Source organism: Erpetoichthys calabaricus, chromosome 15 (genome assembly GCF_900747795.2).
Source record: "Erpetoichthys calabaricus chromosome 15, fErpCal1.3, whole genome shotgun sequence".
Classification (NCBI taxonomy): Eukaryota; Metazoa; Chordata; class Cladistia; order Polypteriformes; family Polypteridae; genus Erpetoichthys; species Erpetoichthys calabaricus.
Genome location: NC_041408.2, coordinates 37,812,417 through 37,833,942, shown reverse-complemented (window position 1 = coordinate 37,833,942; position 21,526 = coordinate 37,812,417). Strand labels below are relative to the sequence as shown.

The following is a 21,526-nucleotide window of genomic DNA, read 5'->3' as shown; positions in this document are numbered from 1 at the left end:
ATATTATATATATATATATATATATATATATATATATATATATATATATATATATACACACACATATGTATTATATATATATACAATATATATATATATATATATACAGTAATCCCTCGCTATATCGCGCTTCGCCTTTCGCGGCTTCACTCTATCGCGGATTTTATATGTAAGTATATTTAAATATATATCGCAGATTTTTTGCTGGTTCGCAGATTTCTGCGGACAATGGGTCTTTTAATTTCTGGTACATGCTTCCTCAGTTGGTTTGCCCAGTCGATTTCATACAAGGGACGCTTTTGGCAGATGGCTGAGAAGCTACCCAACTTACTTTTCTCTCTCTCTCTCTTGCTCTGACATTCTCTGCTCCTGACGGAGGGGGTGTCAGCAGGGGGGCTGTTCGCACACCTAGACGATATGGACGCTCGTCTAAAAATGCTGAAAGATACATGCTGCACGCTGCTTCACATACTTAAAAGCTTGAAGGGCACGTATTGATTTTTGATTGTTTGTTTTTATCTGTCTCTCTCTCTGATATTCTCTGCTCCTGACGGAGGGGGTGTGAGCAACTGCTTTGTGCCGCGGTGCATCGCATACTTAAAAGCCAAACAGCCCTATTGATTTGTTTGCTTTTCTCTCTCTCTCTCTGACATGCTCTGCTCCTGACGCGCACTCCTTTGAAGAGGAAGATATGTTTGCATTCTTTTAATTGTGAGATGGAACTGTCATCTCTGTCTTGTCATGGAGCACAGTTTAAACTTTTGAAAAAGAGACAAATGTTTGTTTGCAGTGTTTGAATAAAGTTCCTGTCTCTCTATAACTTCCTGTGTTTCTGCGCAAATCTGTGACCCAAGCATGACAATATAAAAATAACCATATAAACATATGGTTTCTATTTCGCGGATTTTCTTATTTTGCGGGTGGCTCTGGAACGCAACCCCTGCGATGGAGGAGGGATTACTGTATACATATATACACATATCAACATATATACACACATACATAAATACACACATATACATCCATCCATACTCTTCATATATACATACATACATAGTACGTTGTAACACGGGCTGTGATTGTTACATGGGAGGGAGACGACAAATCACAGCTTCCCGCTTTCTAATCGGGCCTGTGATTGGTGCTTTGACGGATGCCCAGATCCCACAGTATCTCCCCTTAGGAGTGGCGTTAGGCAAGTGTAATTGAATAGCGGTGCTGCAAGTTTAGCTTTACACCTGTTTTTAAGGCTTATTGACTGAAAGGGGCTTTCATGAAAAAACTTAGGGCTTTGCTACAGGATACACCCTCCACAAGTTAAGGAAGTAAAAATAAAGGTATATAGTTCTGTTTTATTTAAACCTTTTAAGTTTGTATGTGGGCGGCATGGTGGCGCAGTGAAAGGTGCCAGTTAGGAGACCCGGGTTCGCTTCCCTGCGTGGAGTTTGAATATTCTCCCCGTGTCTGTCTGGGTTTCCTCCGGGTACTCCGGTTTCCTCCCACAGTCCAAAGACATGCAGGTTAGGTGCATTGGCGATTCTAAATTGTCCGTGGTGTGTGGGTGTGTGCGCCCTGCGGTGGGCTGGCACCTTGCCTGGGGTTTGTTTCCTGCCTTGTGCCCTGTGTTGGCAGGGATTGGCTCCTGTATTTAGGATATAGCGGGTTGTATAATGGATGGATGGACATTTGTATGCATAGCCCTATTTCCCTGTTTTCGTTTTTTTTCTTTCTTCAGTAATATTTCAGCAAACCCGGAGCTTGTCAGTTCAGATCCTGGTACTGACACCACTGTGTGACCCTGAGGAAGTCACTTCACCTGCCTGTGCTGCAAAAAACAAAAGTAATGTAACAAATTGTACCTCAGATGTTGCAAGTTGCTGGAATAAAGGCATAAGTAAAATAGATAAATATGTATTATACACATAGGAACTATTAATTTATTTTCAATGAAGTCATCTGCAGCAAACCTTTATAAATGAGGGTTTCTCATTTTTAGATAGTGCAAACTGTTTCTTCTTCTTTGAGGTTTTCTCTTGGAGAGCTTTTTTCATTTCATTGAAAATTAAAGCAGCAGCTGCCAAAATATGTAGCTTTCTTATTAATTTTTCAACATTGTGTAAAATAACTTTATAAAGTAACATAAAAGGTTTAAATACTGGTTATCCTTTTACAGTAAAATATTACTAAAGAGATACAAAAAAAGTAAAATGCATATGTTCTTTTTCTTTAAGGAGATTAAATATTACTGAAGAAAGAAAAAAAAAAAACTAAAACAGCCAAATGGGGCTATGCATACGAACTTAAAAGGTTTAAATAAAACAGAAATATACACCTTTATTTTTACTTCCTTAACTTGTGGAGGGTGTATCCTGTAGCAAAGCCCTAACTTTTTTCGTGAAAGCCCGTTTCAGTCAATAAGTCTTAAAAACAAGTGTAAAGATATTGACAATAAGCTACGCAAACCCACCAAGACATGGAATCGTTTAAATCAAGTATCATTACATCTTCCTTTCTTAAAGAGAAGTAAGGCAGTACTTATAAGCTTACATATATATATATGTATATATATATAGACATACATACATATATATATATATATCTATATTAAGGATCAGTTTTTTTTGTGAAGCAGCCTTAACACAGCTTTTCCGCTGTTTTATAAACGAACGCCAAGGAAGGAGCCTTTTTATTAAATGCAAGGGTTCTTCGCTTCTTTTTTTTTCTTCTTTTTTTACGATTGTTATAGTTCCGTTTGTATAGCATGTTGTCAGTTCAGCACTCCGGTTGTAATATGACCAAGCCGTGCAAGCACACTCTTGAGAATGCAACGTATAGTTGTACAGGAGAAAAGCAATCTTGCCAGAAATCAATGGCAACCTTTTGTAGGTCTATGAACTTAATTTAAACTTTAGGTTTACACAGTGCTTTCTTTCCGAAGTACCTGCACTCATGAATATGTCTGTATGCATCAGTTGCTCAAATCCCCGCGGTTCGCACCGGCGAAGTACTGCTTTTAAATTTTTATTAAGAAGAAAAGAAAACCTTTTTAAATTGAGAGAAAATATACTAATAACAATTTGTTAAGGATCTATTTTTTTGTGAAGCTGCCTTTACTCGAGTGATCACTTCGAGCTGACTTGCTGGCTAACCATAAGCGTTACCTGGTAGGTAACCACCCATACAATCAGATTGTGAATCAGACTACGAATGCCGTGAATGTAATTACTCCGATCTACATGCTGTCAAATAAACGAACCACACGCCGTGGCGCAATTTTAGGGGCTTCGCCTCTAGCACTGACGTCCGAGGTTCGATTCCCGTAAGGGAGTGAAGTGAGCGCTTCGCACCAGCGAAGTACTGCTTTTAAGTTTTTATTAAGAAGAAAAGAAAACCTTTTTAAATTAAGTCTTAAAAAGAGCTGTAAAGATATTGACAATAAGGTACGCAAACCCACCAAGATATGGAATTGTTTAAATCAAGGCGCGAGTCGAAAAACACCATCCCATACTATTAGTTAACGATTAACATATTTCTATATGTATTGTAAGCATACAATACAACTGATAATATGTTGCGCTTATTTATCTGGTGTACCGACATTTTTGCGCGTTTAACGGCTGAAATCTAACGTTGTTTGTGCCCTTCAGAATGAAAACAGTTAGCATTTACCTTTTTAATAAAAGGCGAGGTTTTAAGCCTGAGAAATCACCCCGTAAATGCACACGTTTAATTGCACGTGTTAATATGTATGCTTACACAGTATTAAAAGACACTCAAAAATTAACATCATTTACCTGCGTTCCCGTGTTTGACTCGTGCTGTAAATCTCTTCCTTGTTTTTAGTTCACGTGATTATGTAGGAGGCGTGATGATGCAATACGTGACTCCGCCTCCTCCATTAGAGTATATGGACAAAAAACAGGTTCCAGTTATGACCATTACGCGTAGAATTTCGAAATGAAACCTGCCTAACTTTTGTAAGTAAGCTGTAAGGAATGAGCCTGCCGAAATTCAGCCTTCTACCTACACGGGAAGTTGGAGAATTAGTGATGAGTGAGTCAGTCAGTGAGGGCTTTGCCTTTTATTAGTATAGATATATATATAAAATGTTATTTATTTGGATTTAGTTACATACTTCCTACAGCATAAAGTCACAAGTAGACTGCAGAGCTATAGCGCGTCTTTATGTGAAAACAGCAGTGTCAGATGGGGGGGCGGGTAGGCTGGAATCGTGAACGCGACTGAGAAACTAAATAAAAAAAAAAAAACAAAACAAAGCTAATCTTTACAAGTATCATATATTTACACCAGCTGTTACAGACTGAAATCAAATGTATGTTTTTATTCTAAAATAGTAAGAATACTAGCAGCTCACTTCTCAAAACGGACTCGTTGGGGATTGAACCCATGAAGTTTTGATTACCAGTCAACAGCTGATAACGTTGCGCCATGGAAACGGTCGTAGTAAATGCGTGTCACCCTAATGCGGGTACTTTTTCTGCAGTTATATTTTTTAATATAAGCGCACTTGTTCTGTTATATTTATACCTTTTGTGAAAGTGTTTCTTTGATATTTGGACTTCAGGCTTCACACATTATAAACTTCATGTCTACATTTTGTCAATTATTACTAAAACATGAAAAACATTTCTGTTTTAACGATGTGTTTACATGGAACACACATAAAATGCATGTGTTCCAAATAACGATATAGTATTTATTAAAGGCGTCATTTTGCTTGACTTCTCACTGTATACAACTCCAAGCAACTGACACGCAGGTAAACAGATTTGAGCTGAGAAAACTGTGCGGCGGTGGGGGATGTGATAGTAGGCTGCTTGCTGCTTATCAACACATTTACAGGACAAAAGACGCTGATGGAGAAGTGTGAAGTGGGACGGATCTACGAGTTTTTTCGTAGGCTCTGGTAATTCTAGTTTTAATAAACCTCGCAGCACAGAGATAATGGCAAATCACTTGCTGCACCAGGTGCTCAAAGAAATCTACCTTAATATTTCAATCACTGTATAGACATTAAGACAAAGCATAGAAAGTTAAAAGCAGCATGGTATTTATTACAGGAATAATAATAATACCACTGGAACAAAGAATAATTGAAAATAAGACTGATAGAAAAGTCTGGATATATATAGTTTTTAGAAAAAGCTTACGAAAAAAGGTAGAGATGACAAGGATGAATGTCCCAGGGCAGCGTTTGATTTAACAATCGATGTTCATGAAAATGCTACAACAACAACAACAACATTTATTTATATAGCACATTTTCATGCAAAAAGTAACTCAAAGTGCTTTACATAATGGAGAGAAGAAAAATAAAAGACAAAATAAGAAATTAAAATAAGACAACATTAATTAACATAGAAAGGAGTAAGGTCCGATGGCCAGGGTGGACAGAAAAAACAAAAAAAAACTCCAGAAGGCTGGAGAAAAAAAACAAAATCTGTAGGGGTTCCAGGCCACGAGACCGCCCAGTCCCCTTTGGGCATTCTACCTATGCTGTTAATTGACGATTGGATGAAAACTGATCATACATGTTTTCTTCTCTGACGTCACTCTTTTGTTGTCGCAGTTTCTCTTCTGACGTTGCTTTCAAATGAGGCATATTTATTAAAGTTTCATGCCGTGGTTTCACAACACATGATTGTTGCATACACCTGATTGGCTGGCTGTCAATATGATGGATGAATTTTGCTCAAACTCTTTAATCTATCTTTTCCCAGATAATAAAGTTTTTTGATATTGCCTAAAACATCGCCATGTCCTCCTTTCCCAGGCTGTAAACCAAATTGTTGTCCCAGATGTCCATCCATAAAGTAATCAGTATCTTGAGGTATTGGCTAAGTCTTCCTTTTCCAGGCTATAAAACCATTTTAGCACTATGCTGTGAACAACTGTGATAAAAGTGAGGTGTAAGGGAAGAGGATATGCCTTTTTTATTATAATGGCTATACAAGTGTCCTGCATGTGAATTCATCTTGTTCAGATTGAGCAAAATATAATAATAAAAATATAGAGAATAATTTATAGATTTTATACACCATAACAGTATGTATGTGTATTTATATATATATAAATACACACACACACAGTGGGTATAGAAAAGAATCTCCCCCTTCGAAATATTACCATTTTTTTTGCTTTATAGCCTTAAATGAAAACACACAAGCCAATATTTTTCCAGCTTTACTTACTCAATGCAATCTATAACATGCAAGTGAAAGATATCACAGCTACAGTTCAGAAGAATTTTAAAAAATAAAAAACAAATACTGAGATTAATAAATATCACCCCCCCCCCTAAACAATATTTGTAAACCCCATTGCAGACCATGGTTACTGGCTTCCACCTGTGATCAGTTGTTATCAGTGTGATTAGTGAAGCATAAAGTCAGCTGTTCCTGTAGCATTCCCTTGCTTGGTAGTGCAACTGACAGCAAACAACTGACTATGGGTGGCAAGCCACTTTCAACAGATCTCAGGGATAGAGTTGTGGAAAAGACATAAGGCAGGGGATGGATCCAAAAAAAAAAATAAAGGCTTTATCAATCCCAAGGAGCACAGTAAAGTCCATAATAAAGAAGTGGCAAGTGTTTGGTTCTACTAGGACTCTCCCTGGATCCGGCAGTCCCTCCAAACTGGATGGAAGAGCAAGGAGGAAACTGGTAAGAGAGGCTACCAAGCAGTGATATTTTCATAATGAAAACGAGAACTAGAACTAAAAATATTGTTTTTCATTTTACAAGAATGAGAACTGAAATTAAGGCAAACAGAGAAACTAAAACGAAATAAAAATTAGTGATATGTGAACAAACTAAAACGAGAAAAAAAATTGAGTAAAATAAAAAAAATAGCAATAGCATTTTCATTCAGTCTGGTTCAGTTGTGCAGAGGGGTTGTTTATAGGTCGCACTGAGCATTCAGTTACGTTGCGCTGTTTACTGTGCGGTGATCTTGTACCTTAGGCTTGCTATAGTCATGTGGCGCAACTTCCGTGAAAGACTGTTGTTTGTTTGTTGCGCACATTTGGTTAGTCGGCTTGAAGCAGTAAGCACTTGTGGGTGATGATGGCGAGTTTTGCACAAGTGTTTAAGGGTAGAAAGTGAAAAAGTAACGTGAAAATATTTCAGTTACAGCGCAGATGATGATAAAAGTAACTAGCGTGCGAGAAGAAGAAAAGAATCTGAGTTTCAGTGCAGGGCCAGCTGGATAAGTGCTTAGTGGAAGTCTGGCACTTCTCTGGTACCATGACTGCACTTCAGTACAGGGACAAGCAGTCATACCTGTCATCATGAAAAGTAAAAAAAAAAAAAAAACTAATAATGATAACATAAAATAAATTTGTCCACTGGGCTGTATGATTCTAATAATTATGATCATTTTTATAGTCAAAATTGCTGAATTTGCACATTTCCTGATCAAGTACAGAGGAGAAACGCAAGGTACGGCAGTGATGAAACAAGCCGAGCCTCATCTCGGACAGCGCTATTCCTCAACGTTGGGCTGAGGCATACAATTGGCATGTGCCTGTTGCTGTCTCTCTGTATGTCGGCAATGTAATGTTTGCACGCGCGTTTATTATACATACACCTGACTTTCCACAGTCTGGCTAATATTTTTAATTAATGTGTGTGACATATTTAGTCTTGCTGATAGGACATTAAACCTTAGTGAAAAAGCACAGGTTGAGACAGACAATACTGTGCTGCAGTGAAGCCCAGCAGGTGCTTGTTGCTACTGTTCTCAGCACCAATAAGTTAGCGATATCAGAAAGTCAAGTGCACTGCAGCGATCCATTTATTTTTTATTTCGACTGACTGCCAAAATGGAAGGTTAACACTTTTAAAACTAAAGGAAAATAAGGAGGACTTTTACATGAAGTGACAGAGATTTTCGTGGAGAAGGATAGGCGCATGGACTTAATTTACAAATAAAGGTAAAACCATAAACGATTTTCAGTTTTATAAAAAATCGGATCAGACTAAGAAAAAAAAATCCAATATTTAAAAACTAAATTTTGACCTTAAATAAAATATTTTTTTGTTTTTCTTGTTATCCACCCATTGCATGGCTGCACTCGGGTCCTGAGTTGGTTTGTGTGGTGGGTGCGGCAATGCGCTGTATTAGTGCATTCTCCTAACCTCCTCCTCCTTTCGTTGAACAGTCTGTATTAAAATTGATAAAAGCATCAGAATTAAAACCTTTTAAAAATATCTATTTCAATTAAGGTCAAAATTGAAATCCATTTTTTTGTACACCACTCTATACTTTCACTTGTATCGAATGAGTTTGAATTATGAAATTGCAGTGACACATTGAGGGTGCAGAACAAATGCGCTCTCTCTTGCCACTATAAATGTAACATTCTTTCTTAGCCAAATATGTACCTTACCTATGTGTGTGTAAAGAATGCTGATGAGATATGAAACATAACCAGTAGTCATTGTGCATGCTGCCAGTTAAATAGTGAATAAGCTACTCTTTTGGGTTCATATATTTGTAAACCTGACTCTGAAGGAGTCCATGCCTCACCAGCCATGAAAGTCACCGCACGTCAGTGCTTCAGTACTGGCAGCAGAAATCGTCAACAGACGCTTGTCAAGCAAATATTTTCACTGTGTGGCTATCTGCGCAATGGACGTTGTTGCAACATGAAAAAGATCTCTCGAAATGCGTGCTTGTTTAAAGCTTAACAGTATTGTGCTTGCACAGACTGGTTTCTTGGGTTGACTGTACTCATTTGGCCACTTAATTTGTTTGATCATTGATAGTCGAGCTGTGTTTAACGGCATTATGAACTATGAGTGTATTTTGTTGACTGAAACATAACTGGCATTGAAATATGATGGAGGCCAGCATTTGTGGTCTTGCAACAGAAAAAAAAACTAAAATTGTACTGATATGTAAAAAAGCCAGAACTAAATAAAATAAAAACTTAAATTTTAAACAGAACTAAATAAAAATTGTTGACTCCACTGACAACTAGAACGAAATAAAAATAAATTTTATAAAATAAAAACTAAAACTACATTTAATATCAGAACTGAAATATCACTGCTACCAGGAATGCCAGTGGCCACATTGAAGGAGTTACAGGATTTTATGGCATAGAGTGGCCATTGTGTGCATGTGACAACAATTTCACAAGCACTCCACAATTGTGGCTTGTTCAGGACGGTTGCAAGGAAAAAGCCACTTCTCAAAAAAGACCACATTAAGGCTCATTTGAGCATTGCCAGAATGCACGTTGAAGATTCTGATGCCAAATGGAAAAAGGTCTTATGGTAAAATGAGACCAAAATCAAACTATTTGGCCTCAATACCAAACAGTACACCTGGCAGAAATCCAATGCAGCTCACCATCCACAACACACCATGCCTACAGTAAAGCATGGAGTTTGCAGCATCCTGTTGTGGTGGTGTTTCTCTGCCACAGGGCCTGGGGCTCTTGTTAGGGTAGAAGGGAAAATGCTACCCTCTGCCAGAAAGTTGAAGATGGGCAGAATGCTCACCTTTCAACACGACAACAACCCGAAGCACACAGCAAAATTGACAACACAGTGGCTGAAGGAGAAAAAAGTGACTTCGTGTGGCCCAGCCAGAGCCCAGACCTAAATCCCATTGAAAATTTGTGGAAAGATTTGAAGATAGCAGTCCACCAACGCTCACCATCCAATTTGACTGAACTTGAACAGTTCTGTAAAGAAGAGTGGGCAAATATTGCTCAATCTAGATGTGCAAAGCTGATGGAGAATTACCCCAACAGACTCAAGGCTGTCATTAAAGCAAAAGGTGGTTCAACAAAATATTGACATTGGGGGGGGGGGGGGTTATCCTTTGTTAATCTGAGTGTGTTTTATTTTTTATAATTTTTCTGAACTGTAGCTGTGATATCTTTCACTTTGATGTTATAGGCTGCATTGAGTAAGTAAAGCTGGGAAGAATATTTTTTGTGTGTTTTCATTTAAGGCTGTAAAGCAAAAAAAAATAGAAATATTTCGTAGGGGTGATTCTTTTCTATACCCACTGTATATATGTATATATGTATGTGTGTATATATGTATATATACAGTATGTGTGTGTGTGTATATATATATTTATATATATATGTGTGTATATGTATTGAGAACAATTTATATTGATAGGTTTCCTATCCAAGGGCCTCATGATACACAATATTTTTGGTGGTGTTATCAGGGGAGAGAACATATAGTTTTCTTGGGGAACTAACCCGAGAAAAAGCAACCTAAAGCTGACCATGGTGAGCTATGGTCAACTTCTGTCAAATAATTGGAGCACCAATTGATTAATTTTATGCCTCCCCACTCCCCTCGGCCTGCAGGTTCTCTCTTCGCTTCTCGCTTATAAATCGCTGCTGCAAGCGAACTATGATAGCGCGATGAGAGAAGAACCTATATACTGCTGAGGTCTTATACATTCCAATCTACTTAACAACGTCCAATTTTAATATGAAACATGCTTCAGTTACATTGTTTCACATTTAATTTTTGTTAAAAATATTTATTTTTTGATGAGGGCTTTGTTTTTCTTTGAATGAACTTGTTTCAGTTAAAAGTCAGAAGATTCTCATTTTTTCACTTCAAGATGATGGTTTTTCAGCAAACAATGATATTTTTCTAGCCCTTCTTACTAATTTTTACGAGGGGTGCCAATAATAGTGGAGGGCACTATAGATATCTGTGTGTGTTTGTGTGTGTGTATATAATATTCAAAGTTTACCAACTCAATTATCAACAAAATCACTATTTACATTTAATTAAAAAGACGTTCTTTGGTAGGAGTGTGCATCTGGAGCAGCAGGTGTCTGCTAAGTAAGGACATTTTGATATAGTAATATTTAGGTGTAAACCCCACCACAAAAGAAAACCTAAATAGTAATATTAATATTTTTTTTTTACATTTACATAGCGCTTTTCCCACTACTCAATGCGCTTCATGTAAGTGGGGAACCACTTCCACCACCACTAATATGCAGCATCCACCTGGATGATGTGACAGCAGCCATTTTTATCCAGTATGCTCACCACATATTAGCTGTTAGGTGGTGAAATGATGAGAGTGATAACTAAAATACACCAAATTATCAAAAATGCTTTGGCTGATTGAAGTGAAATTCGGTGACATTATAGAAAAAAGAATTACCTGAACCATGTTTTTTCATTTGTTGACATTTGTTGTTAACAATGCTTTAGCAAGTGATACATTCTAATAATGCCCTGCATCCCCTTTTCATTTCAGCATTGTCAAGCAGTCACATGTTAAAATAGACTGTACTGATTTATGCAAATGAAAGCCGCCTGCAAAAGCAAAGTGAAAGGAGGAGAGTTTGGCGAAGCTCAAAGAAGACATGGTTAGCAAGTGCTTTAAAGCTCAAGTGTCATCGTTGGGTACCCTGAAGTACCTGAAGTTGTACTAAATAACATCACATACTCCATATTCTGTAGGCTGCTTCTTACTCTTCATGATGGGGTATAAAACATCATCCAAATTCTTTGTAGCCTGGGGAAGGATGGTCAGCTTGTCAATTTCACTTAGCTGATCCAGTAAGAAAGATATTTAACATGTATATATCAGTCAGTGTGCAGCGCCAAGCAATTTGATCACTTCTCACAAACTTTAAATAAGGGCATTGATAAGTGCAGCTTGTCATCAAAGGTAGCAATAGCTATATATTTTTTTCTCTCAACCACTTTGGCGTATCAATTTCATTCTGTCAATGGATTACATATTTTGTCTTAGAGTCCCTCTTTTTCTTTTATCTTGGATCATATTTAGTCAGTCTGTCATTTAGTAACCTACTTAGTCCTGAATAGGGTCATGGGGGCTCTGCTAGAGACTACCCCAGCTGGCACAGGGCGCAAGGCAGGAACAAACACTGGCCTGGGCTCCAGTGCCTTGCAGGGCGAACACACACACACCTGTCACACACTAGGGCCAATTTAGAATCAACAGTTCACCTAACCTGCACATCTTTCAACTGTGGGAGGAAACTGGAGCACCCGGAAGAAACCCATACAGATACAGAGAGAACATGCAAACTCCACGCAGAAAGGACCTGGGACGCGAACCCTGATTTTCTTACTGCAAGGCAGCAGCACTGCCACTGTGCCTCCCCAAGTTGTGTTTAGACCTGTTGCATTTATGAAAGGTAACTTTGCTCATGTTCATTTTAATTTGGACCCTTTTCTGAGAAATGTATGGGGTCCAAAAGAGGTTTATGTTGTACTGCCAAACCCTTAAGAAGCCATCTTCCTTTTTTTGTACAATCCCCGAAAACACATTTAAGAACTCCCACACCCCCAAATACCTGTTTTTATTATGTTTTGTTATTGCAAATTCACACACGAAGCATAACAAATTTGAAAGGAAACGCAGTTGTTTTCCTTTTCTCTACCCAAAATTGTGATGTTTTATACAGACGGTGATAGTTTGACACACTTGGTGAAGTGTCTGTTTCTGTATACAGACACTTTTCTGTATACATCAAAGTTGGCGATAATTCTGAGGTGAAGTGATTGCACTGAATTTTTTTTATTACCGAATAGCCAATCATTTTTGAAAAAGTCAACACAGTTGTCCACCTGCGTATTACCATTAAATCTGCAATAGAAGCAAAAAATCATGTTAAACAATTTAAAAAACATTACAAAACTTTAGAAATATTTAGACGGAAAAAGTCTTTCAGTCTAGCAAAGCTTCTTAGTCCTATCCACTTAACTTCTTCAAAAAAACATCAAGTGTAATTTTAAAGGTCCCTATAATCCTTCTGTCTACCACACTACTTGATAATTTATTCCATGCATCTCTGTGTGAAGAAAAACGTCTTAATGTTTGTGGGAAATTTACCCTAACAAGTTTCCAACTGTTTCCCTCTGTTCTTGTTGAGCTCATTTTAAAGTAACAGTCTTGATTGACTTTACTAATTCCTTTTATAACTTTAAACACTTCAGTCATGTCATCTCCTGGTATGTTTCTGTTTAACAGTAGAATCCCTGAAGCCTACAAAAAAGTCGTAATGCCAGACCACCTTAAATTCCTTTGCACCTCTTCATCAGCGTCTTTGTTTTGCAAATGTGTCAATCAGCACAAGCAGCCTGCTATCCAAATCCCCCCCCCCCCCCCCCCCCCCCCCCCTTTCAAAACCGACTTAGCAGAAGTTCTTCTATGCTCAACTTTGTTTATCTGGGTATGAGGTGCCTTGAGTTGTACAGAGTAACTAATATATTGTTATTTGGAATACATACATTTCATGTGTATTCCGTGTCTACAATGATCTGGGTAAATGTAGCATGACAGGAATTGTGAGGCAAGAAATGTTGAACACATAATTAAAACAGAAGCTTTTTTCATTTTCTACTAATAATTGGCAAAATGCTGATGTGAAGTGTATAATGTGTGAAGACTGAAGTCCAAATATCAAGTAAACACTTTCAAAAAATGCAGGTAATGTGCCTCATTTGGGACTACATGAGCAAGCACTCGTACGACACAAAGTCAAACCTGTGGTACCCAAGGATTCTCCAAAGAGACACAGTACTGAAGGAGTCCAATCTTTGTCTCAGGACACTGGATAGCGTCCTTGTCTCACAACCATATAGCAAGACAGGAAGCACTAGGACTCTAAAGACCTGGATATTTGTCCTTTTGCAAAGATACCGGGAGGGCCACACACCCCTTTCCAGCGACCTCATGACAACTCCACCCCTCTCAAAGGGAAAAAAAAAAACCATGCTCTCCCAGTCCATCTACTGACTTCATGGGAAGATTCACCAGAGACATCAATGTTACTGCTGAGGTAAGTAAACCTCTTGACAAGGTCGATATTCTATCTAGAGAAGTCAAAAGCCCAGACACTCAGATTCCTCACTCAGTCTTTTGAGAGCCCCAATCAGAGCCTCCATTGACTCTGCGTAGATCACAACATCGCCTGTAAAGTCAAGATCAGTGAATCTCTCTTCACCAACAGATACTGCACAGCTGCTGGACCCCACAACCCTACCCAACACCTAGTCCATACAAACATTGAACAGAGTTGGTGCAAGAACACACTCTTGATGAATAAATGGGGGAAAACACAGGGGTTCTGCCTCTGTTCTGCACAGCACTCACAGTACCAGTGTGCAGGCCTGCCATGACATCTAGCTACCCTGGAGGGATCACACGAAGTCTCAGAATGTCCCACAGGGTAGCTCAATCAACTGAGTTGAACGCCTTTCGAAAATTGACAAAGTCTGTAAGTCTGCCAATATTCATGTTTGTGCTCCATTATAATCCTAAGTGCCAGGCTGAGGTCAGTGATAGACTTCTTGGATGTAAAACCAGAGTGCTGAGGTTGGCTTTAGGTGAGCATGTGATCACATATCCTATTGAGGACAACCTTACCAAGGACCTTACCCGGCACCAAGAGCGGTTTTATCCCCCTGTAGTTGCCATAAGCCAGACAATCACCCTTCCCTTTCCAGATAGGGACGGCAAGTCATGTTTTCCAGTCAGTTGAAAGGACTCCTGTTTCCCAAATGGATGCAAAGATTGCTTGTAATGGAAGGTGACTGCCTTGCATAAGGTAAAAATTATACTGAGAAATGAAAAAAACACAAATTATGGCATAGACCTAAAACACGATGAAACAATGAGGTGTGAGTTTTACTGTAGCCTATGCTGACTTTCTGCTGTTCAGCATATGATAGAAAGCAAACCAGTGAGATTTCTAAATGGGATAAAGTAATTAGCAATTTTTTATTGATTCTTTCTGGTAGACTTTTAAGTTCATTTTATGAAAAGGCCATTTTAATTATAGGATTCGGTGCCAAAGCAAAGTCATAATTTATAGCAATTGTAAGCCAATTTTAAATGAATCAGACCCAGAATGACTGCGAAAGCCACACACAAACCACTGAAAAAATGGCTTCACTTTATCAAGTAATTGCCACTATATTTGCTTTTCTACTTTGCATTCCTAGTGGCTTCTTAATTTTTTTATTTTATTTTTTTTTTACTGGAACAATACTGGGAAAAAAGTTCTTGTTTATTTCGAGTCCAGTAGCAATTCTCTTTTAGTTTCTCTTTTAACCTTTTGAATGTACTTTTTTGATCCCTTGCAGTAGTGTCCAGTATTTCTATGTCTGAATTTTATAGCTTTTTGTGGATTGTGCTGTTTTTTCAATTGAACACTGATATTGTTAGATTAATGGGAGCATAAATAAATTTAAGACCATTTTGAGCATTTCTTTAGTGCTATCATTTTGTTTATTTTGAGGTTTTGTTTTGTTTTTTTTTACCACCTGTATTTCTAACAAAATGTAGGCATTCAGGTAATTTTTTTATATAACATGTAGCTACTGTAATGTACAGTAGCTGTAATGGAAGATGAACATGGTAAGAGGAAGCTTCTTGCAGACTGAATGCTGGAATCACGCCTTGTTGGAATGACCACAGCAAGCTTATATTGTGCATTCAATCAAATCTAATGTTCTGCTGCTTGGAAAAATATCCAAAAATGTATAAGTGTACATCTCTACACACACCCTAAATTGTAGTAACTGCTCCTTGTGTCTTTATTGATTTCAGTTGCAAGTGGTTCTCCCAGCACCACATAAGTTCTATACCAGCTTTTGAACCTTTATTCTTATCTCCATTGTAAATTCAGCCTATAATGACTGAATCATCTGTGAACGTCTGTAGGTGGTACAGATTATAAATGAACAGTATGAAAATAAAGGAAAACGGGGCAATTCCCTGGGATATCAATTTCCAAAATATAGTCCTGAAGCCTTATGCAGTACAATGAATTTCATCATACAATTCTATATACAATTCTTTCACCTTGCCAAAATATGAACTTACGACTCTTGGACTCTTGCATTTTGTCTAGTATGGTACATGTTATGTATGTGAATCATATACTTCGGGTACAACTTTAGATTTTTTCTATCTTAATTTCTATATTTTAAAGGTTGTATAAATAAGTCTTAAGAGCAAAACAAAACTTCAATGCTTTTTGCATTCGTGGATGATAGCGATGCTGCCAATGATAAACCTTAAGGGTATTGCTATGCATTTTTCAAAAATCTGTAATATATACATAATACAACTATTATTTCTGATTAGAAGATTATGTATATAAATTACAATGTAAATTAAGTCTCTAACACTTACAGTATGATATAGTATAACACTGGTTGCTACACCAAGCTAATATTGTAAAAGAGAAGTTATTTAAAATTGCTTTTATATTCTCTGAGTCATGGCTCAACTTGTATAATTTCTGCTGTCTAATTTGCTTAAGTTTTCCAAAAAAACGTGCCATCACTTTAAAGTGAAGTCTTTATGGATCCTTATGTGTGTGTGTAGTTTATTAAAAGTAGCAAGACATTAAAGTTTTTTTTTCTATTTTCAGCCAATGGAGCAGAGTTCTTTGAAGAACAGTGATGTCCTAATTTTAACTGGTTTGACTCAGATCCCGACTGCTAATCCTGATGGTATGCTGGGAGAATTTTGCAGCAATCTAGGTAATAATAGTTGATTTGCAGGTTATTTTTATGCTAGATGAACACCATGATAGTTTTTACCAGTTTGTGACAATCAGTAATGATATAGTGAACTTGGTCTGTAAACTGTTGGGGAGGATACTCCCTATACTACTGTCATCCTACATTCTTCTCACAGTAACGATAAGTTGTTAAATACTTGCTTTCCAGCTTTATTTATAGTGCTTTCTGGATATAACAATAGTATGCTTATTAAAGTAGTCAAGTTTAGTACTTTGAGGAGTGTTCTTTACATGCATTGATTTGAAGTCCGCGATTTCGAGACATCACTAAGCGCTGAGTATCCTCTGTGGTGGTGCTCTGGCAGGCCTCTGCTGTAGCAGTCTTTAGCACCTACTTGTTTTGGGGTCTTCTCTTTAGCATATGGTTTCTCTTTTAAATATTCTCTTCAGCATATGAAAGACATTCTTATTTGGATTTAGATCATTGGCTTACTTATCCATTCAAGAATTTTCCAATTTTTACCTTTGTTACTTTGGTAGTTATGGATCATTGTCTTGCTGCAGGATAAATTGCCATCTGCTGAGTTGGGTGGCATTTGCTTGAACTTTAGTATATTTTTGTACACTTCAGAATTATTTTTGCTACTGCCATCAGCAGTTATATCATCAATAAAGATAAGTGAGTCCACACCTGTGGCAGCCATACATGCCTAGGCCATAACATCCCCACACCATGTTTCACAGATGAGGTGGTATGCTTTGGATCTTGGACAGTTCCTTTTTGGTTGTTCAGTTTCTGCTTGTCATCCCTCTGATACAGATTAATCTTGCTCTGTTCTGTCCACAAGATCTTTCTCTAGAATTCAATAGGCTGTTCTAAGTAGTACTTGGCAAACCCAAGTGTAATCTGGCCTTTGTGGTGTAGCCTCTGTGTTTCTGCTCATGAAGTATTCTTCACACAGTAGTTATTGACAAATCCTAAAATGCCAAAAGGCTTGCGTTTCTGATCCGTCAGATTGGTATTTGGTGATTTTTCTTCATTATGGTGAGAATAAGGTCTTCCTTGGCTTACTTAGTCCCTTTGTGATTACTGAGTTCACCAGTCTGCTCTATCTTCTTAACAATGTTTAACACAGTTGATTTTTACAATATTATATACAGTTGAAGTCAGAATTTTACATACACTTAGGGTGAATTCTGTAAAGCTCACTTAACTCTTTTAAGGCTAATTTTTTTTTTGTTTCTTTTCTCCCAGGGTTGAATATTTTTACAAAAACCCACTTTTTTAAAAAAAGAACACAAAGCAATGGTTTAACACATCAAATCAACACATATATTTATTTTTGACAAATGTTACTATCTTGCATGTTGTATGAGCCTGCATACCATATGATTTCACATACATATCACGTACATGTTACACTGTAAAGTATGATAGTGCTCAAAGCAGCCAATTGCATGCATTACCACATTGCACTGCTTACAATATGTGTTGCACTGGTGCCTCCTTTTCAGTTGTCTGTTGCTACACACAACACAGTTAAGTTTATATTTTTTGTGTTCATGTGTTGCAGGAAAGTAACACTCAGTCAGCCTGTCTGGCATTGCTTTTTGTGATGGCCTTCCTCGCTTTGCCAAAGGCACTGCAACATACTCTGCCAGCAAGCTGTCAACCACCTTCTTGCAGATATCTGCTGCAGTCATAGTGCTGTCACTGTTTGCCGGCTTGAATATATAGCCATTAGTGCTGGGCGGTATACCGGTTCATACCAAAAACCGTTTTTTATTTTTTTTATGATATGGATTTTTCTTATACCGCAACACCGGTTTAAATTGCCTAAACGACGTACGGAACGTGGCGCAGCGGAAAACTGTTCAAGTGGGGACCTTTTTCACTGCTACACCGCTAAACACAGATTTGTTGCACGGGGGCTCTTTTTCACTGCTACACCACTAAATAGGTAGTGGTAGTGTAGGTATTGCGCGGTGAAAATGGACAGAGAACATTCCGAAACTGAAGCTGTAGCTGACGATAAATTTGAACACGATGGCACAGAAGAACTTTTGCCGAAAAAAAGGAGTCACGTCCGTTGCCTGGAGATACTTTAGTTTTAAAAGGTCGGATGTGGACCATTATGTTTAAATGTGTAAATACTATTTCTATACTACTGGATAATACTGCAAGCCAAGTTGTACTTGTTTTATTTGTTTTCAATACAGTGTAATGTACCTGGGTACTGTGTAATAGTGTGACGACATTTTGACTTTATTCTCAACATTTCCACTTTATTCTCGTCATAAGTGTCAAGATTAAAGTCGACATGTTGACTTTATTCTTGACATTTCTACTTTATTCTCGCCGTTTATGTCAAGATTAAAGTCGACATGTTGACTTTATTCTCGTAATTTGTCATTAAAGTAGAACATCGTAAACTAAACTTCATCGTAAAATGAATATTTAATTTGCTAGATTTTCTCAAACCCCGTCATAAGTTATATAGCACATTAAATGCTGTGTGTTAAGTGTTCCCCGAGATTCTTAAACTGACTTCCTCTTGCACTAAGAGGAGGCGCCGGCAGCGATCGCCACACAGAACACATTCACTTCATGATACTGCTGCTCTCTGAATATTTACAATGCTAAGATAAATACTTGATATAATTTTCATGGTGAAATGCATTAAAGCATGCATTAATCATGTGGGGGCACGGCGGCGTGGAAGTTGCACTGCTGCCTCGCAGCAAAGGTGTCTCAGGTATACCCTGCCTTGCATTTGCATGTTTTTCTGGTGGGTTTACTCGGCATGCTTCAGTTTCCTTTCAAAGTCATGTAGGATGTCGGGTTTTGTTATGCTATATTGACCCTGCTAGTGTATGTTTTGCTTGTATTCATCCTGCGATGTGCTAGCGACTCATTCAGGGATGGGCACAACCCTGAATGGATGGCATAATTAAACATGTATAACGAAGATATTTTTAAAGTTCTGAACACTCCGTGGTCTAAGTTTATAACTAGTTTTAATTTCACAAAGACGTTTATCGTGTGGTGATTGGTTATGTGGTGAAAAAAAAAGGAAGAAGGATAGGAACTGGGGTTTTGGTACGTCAGAGACAGCATGCATGCAATAAAGAAAGCCTTCTCAGAAGAACATGCATTGAATTCTGTGTTCGTGTCTCCGACCACCAGATCACAAACCCAACATTTACACAATATTTAAGTTAAACCTGTGCGATAGCCATTCATACATCCAGTTTTTTGGAGCCTTGTCACACCTGCCATAAAGTTCTCTACACTGAACGTACACCTGGGGACCCCTTACTGCGAGGGAGCAGCACTACCGCCTCACTACCGTGCATGTGTAATACCTGCTTTAATGCATTTCATCATGAAAATGATATCAAGTATTTATCTTAGCATTCTAAATTTTCAGAAAGCAGGAATATTATGAAGTGAATGGATTCTGTACGGTGATCAGTTTAAGAAGCATAATGATTAACAACTGGGTCGGGGAACGCAACACAAAGCATTTAATGTGCTGCATTAATTTATGACGGGGTTTGACAAAATCTAGTAAATTAAACATTGATTTTAGGAAGAAGTTTAGCTTACAACATTCTACTTTAATTATGAAGTAAACTATGAGAATAAAGTGGAAATGTCAACTTTAATCTCGACATAAACGGCGAGAATAAAGTGGAAATGTTGACTTTATTCTCGACATATAGTTTGTTTTTTTCTTCCCTGTGTCCGTATTTTTATTTTCTTCACCGTGGCCCTAATACGATTCCGTAGGGCTTATACCACAAATAGCATTATAAATGCAAGTTGCAGGTTTATTATTTATGCATATAGCTTAGCTTGAAGCAAGGTCCATATTAATGCAGTTTGCCTAAATGATGGTTCAGTTGGTAAAGATGTCATCACCAAGTTGCACTTGTTTTATTTTATTTTAATTTGGTGAATAATGTGTAATGCACCTGGGCTTGAAGTCTTGAAGTAATAGTGCAACTATCAGTAATAATACTATTATTTATTTTATTGTTATTATTTCTTAGTTTAAATATTATGCAGTTTAATGATGATAAAGTTGTTTAAAAAGCAGTGGCAGGCTGTCAGGGCCTGCAAGGCCTTCTCTGCTGGCCTAAAAAAAATATCTGAATCACAAACTGATGTTAATTATATTTTGTCCATGAAGACTTATTAAATAATTCCAAATAGTCTGTCCGCTTCCTTTCATAGCTTTTCAGATGGTTGTGCTGCTTCCAGACATGTATTTTCGTTTTAAAGCATTTAACCAATCACATTTCAGCCATCATTTGTTGCCAGGCAGGGTCAAAGTCAAAGAAGTCTTTCCCCGGAGGCTTTTACAATCCGTTCTGCAAGCCCTCTAATACAAAATAAATGTCGATTAAACTGTTGCTTCAACCAGTCAGATTTTGAGTTGGTTTCACTAGGGCCCTCTAGCAGGCGTACGGCAACGTCACCGTATTCAGACTTGAGCAGGGATGCCCAGACTTCCCTCTCCCTGGCCACTTCTTCTAGCTCTTCTGGGAGAATCCCAAGGCGTTCCCAGGCCAGTCGAGAGACATAGTCCCTCCAACGTGTCCTGGGTCTTCCCCAGGGCCTCCTCCCGGTTAGACGTGCCCGGAACACCTCACCAGGGAGGCGTCCAGGAGGCATCCTGATCAGATGCCCGAGCCACCTCATCTGACTCCTCTCGATGCGGAGGAGCAGCGGCTCTACTCTGAGCCCCTCCCGGATGACTGAGCTTCTCACCCTATCTTTAAGGGAAAGCCCAGACACCCTGCGGAGGAAACTCATTTCAGCCGCTTGTATTCGCGATCTCGTTCTTTCGGTCACTACCCATAGCTAATGACCATAGGTGAGGGTAGGAACATAGATCGACTGGTAAATTGAGAGCTTCGCCTTGCGGCTCAGCTCCTTTTTCACCACGACAGACGGATGCAGCGCCCGCATTACTGTGGATGCCGCACCGA

The 21,526-nt window shown here is 38.2% G+C and overlaps 1 protein-coding gene across 2 annotated transcripts in view; it reads left to right on the top strand.

Moving 5' to 3' along the window:
* Nucleotides 1–21,526, top strand: part of ints9 (integrator complex subunit 9) — a 315,943-nt gene that overhangs the window by 144,608 nt on the left and 149,809 nt on the right. For both annotated transcript variants that reach the window (XM_051919331.1, XM_051919332.1), the window contains exon 9: nt 16,436–16,547. In XM_051919331.1, coding sequence (XP_051775291.1) covers nt 16,436–16,547 — 112 coding nt within the window. The remainder of the gene's footprint in view (nt 1–16,435; nt 16,548–21,526) is intronic.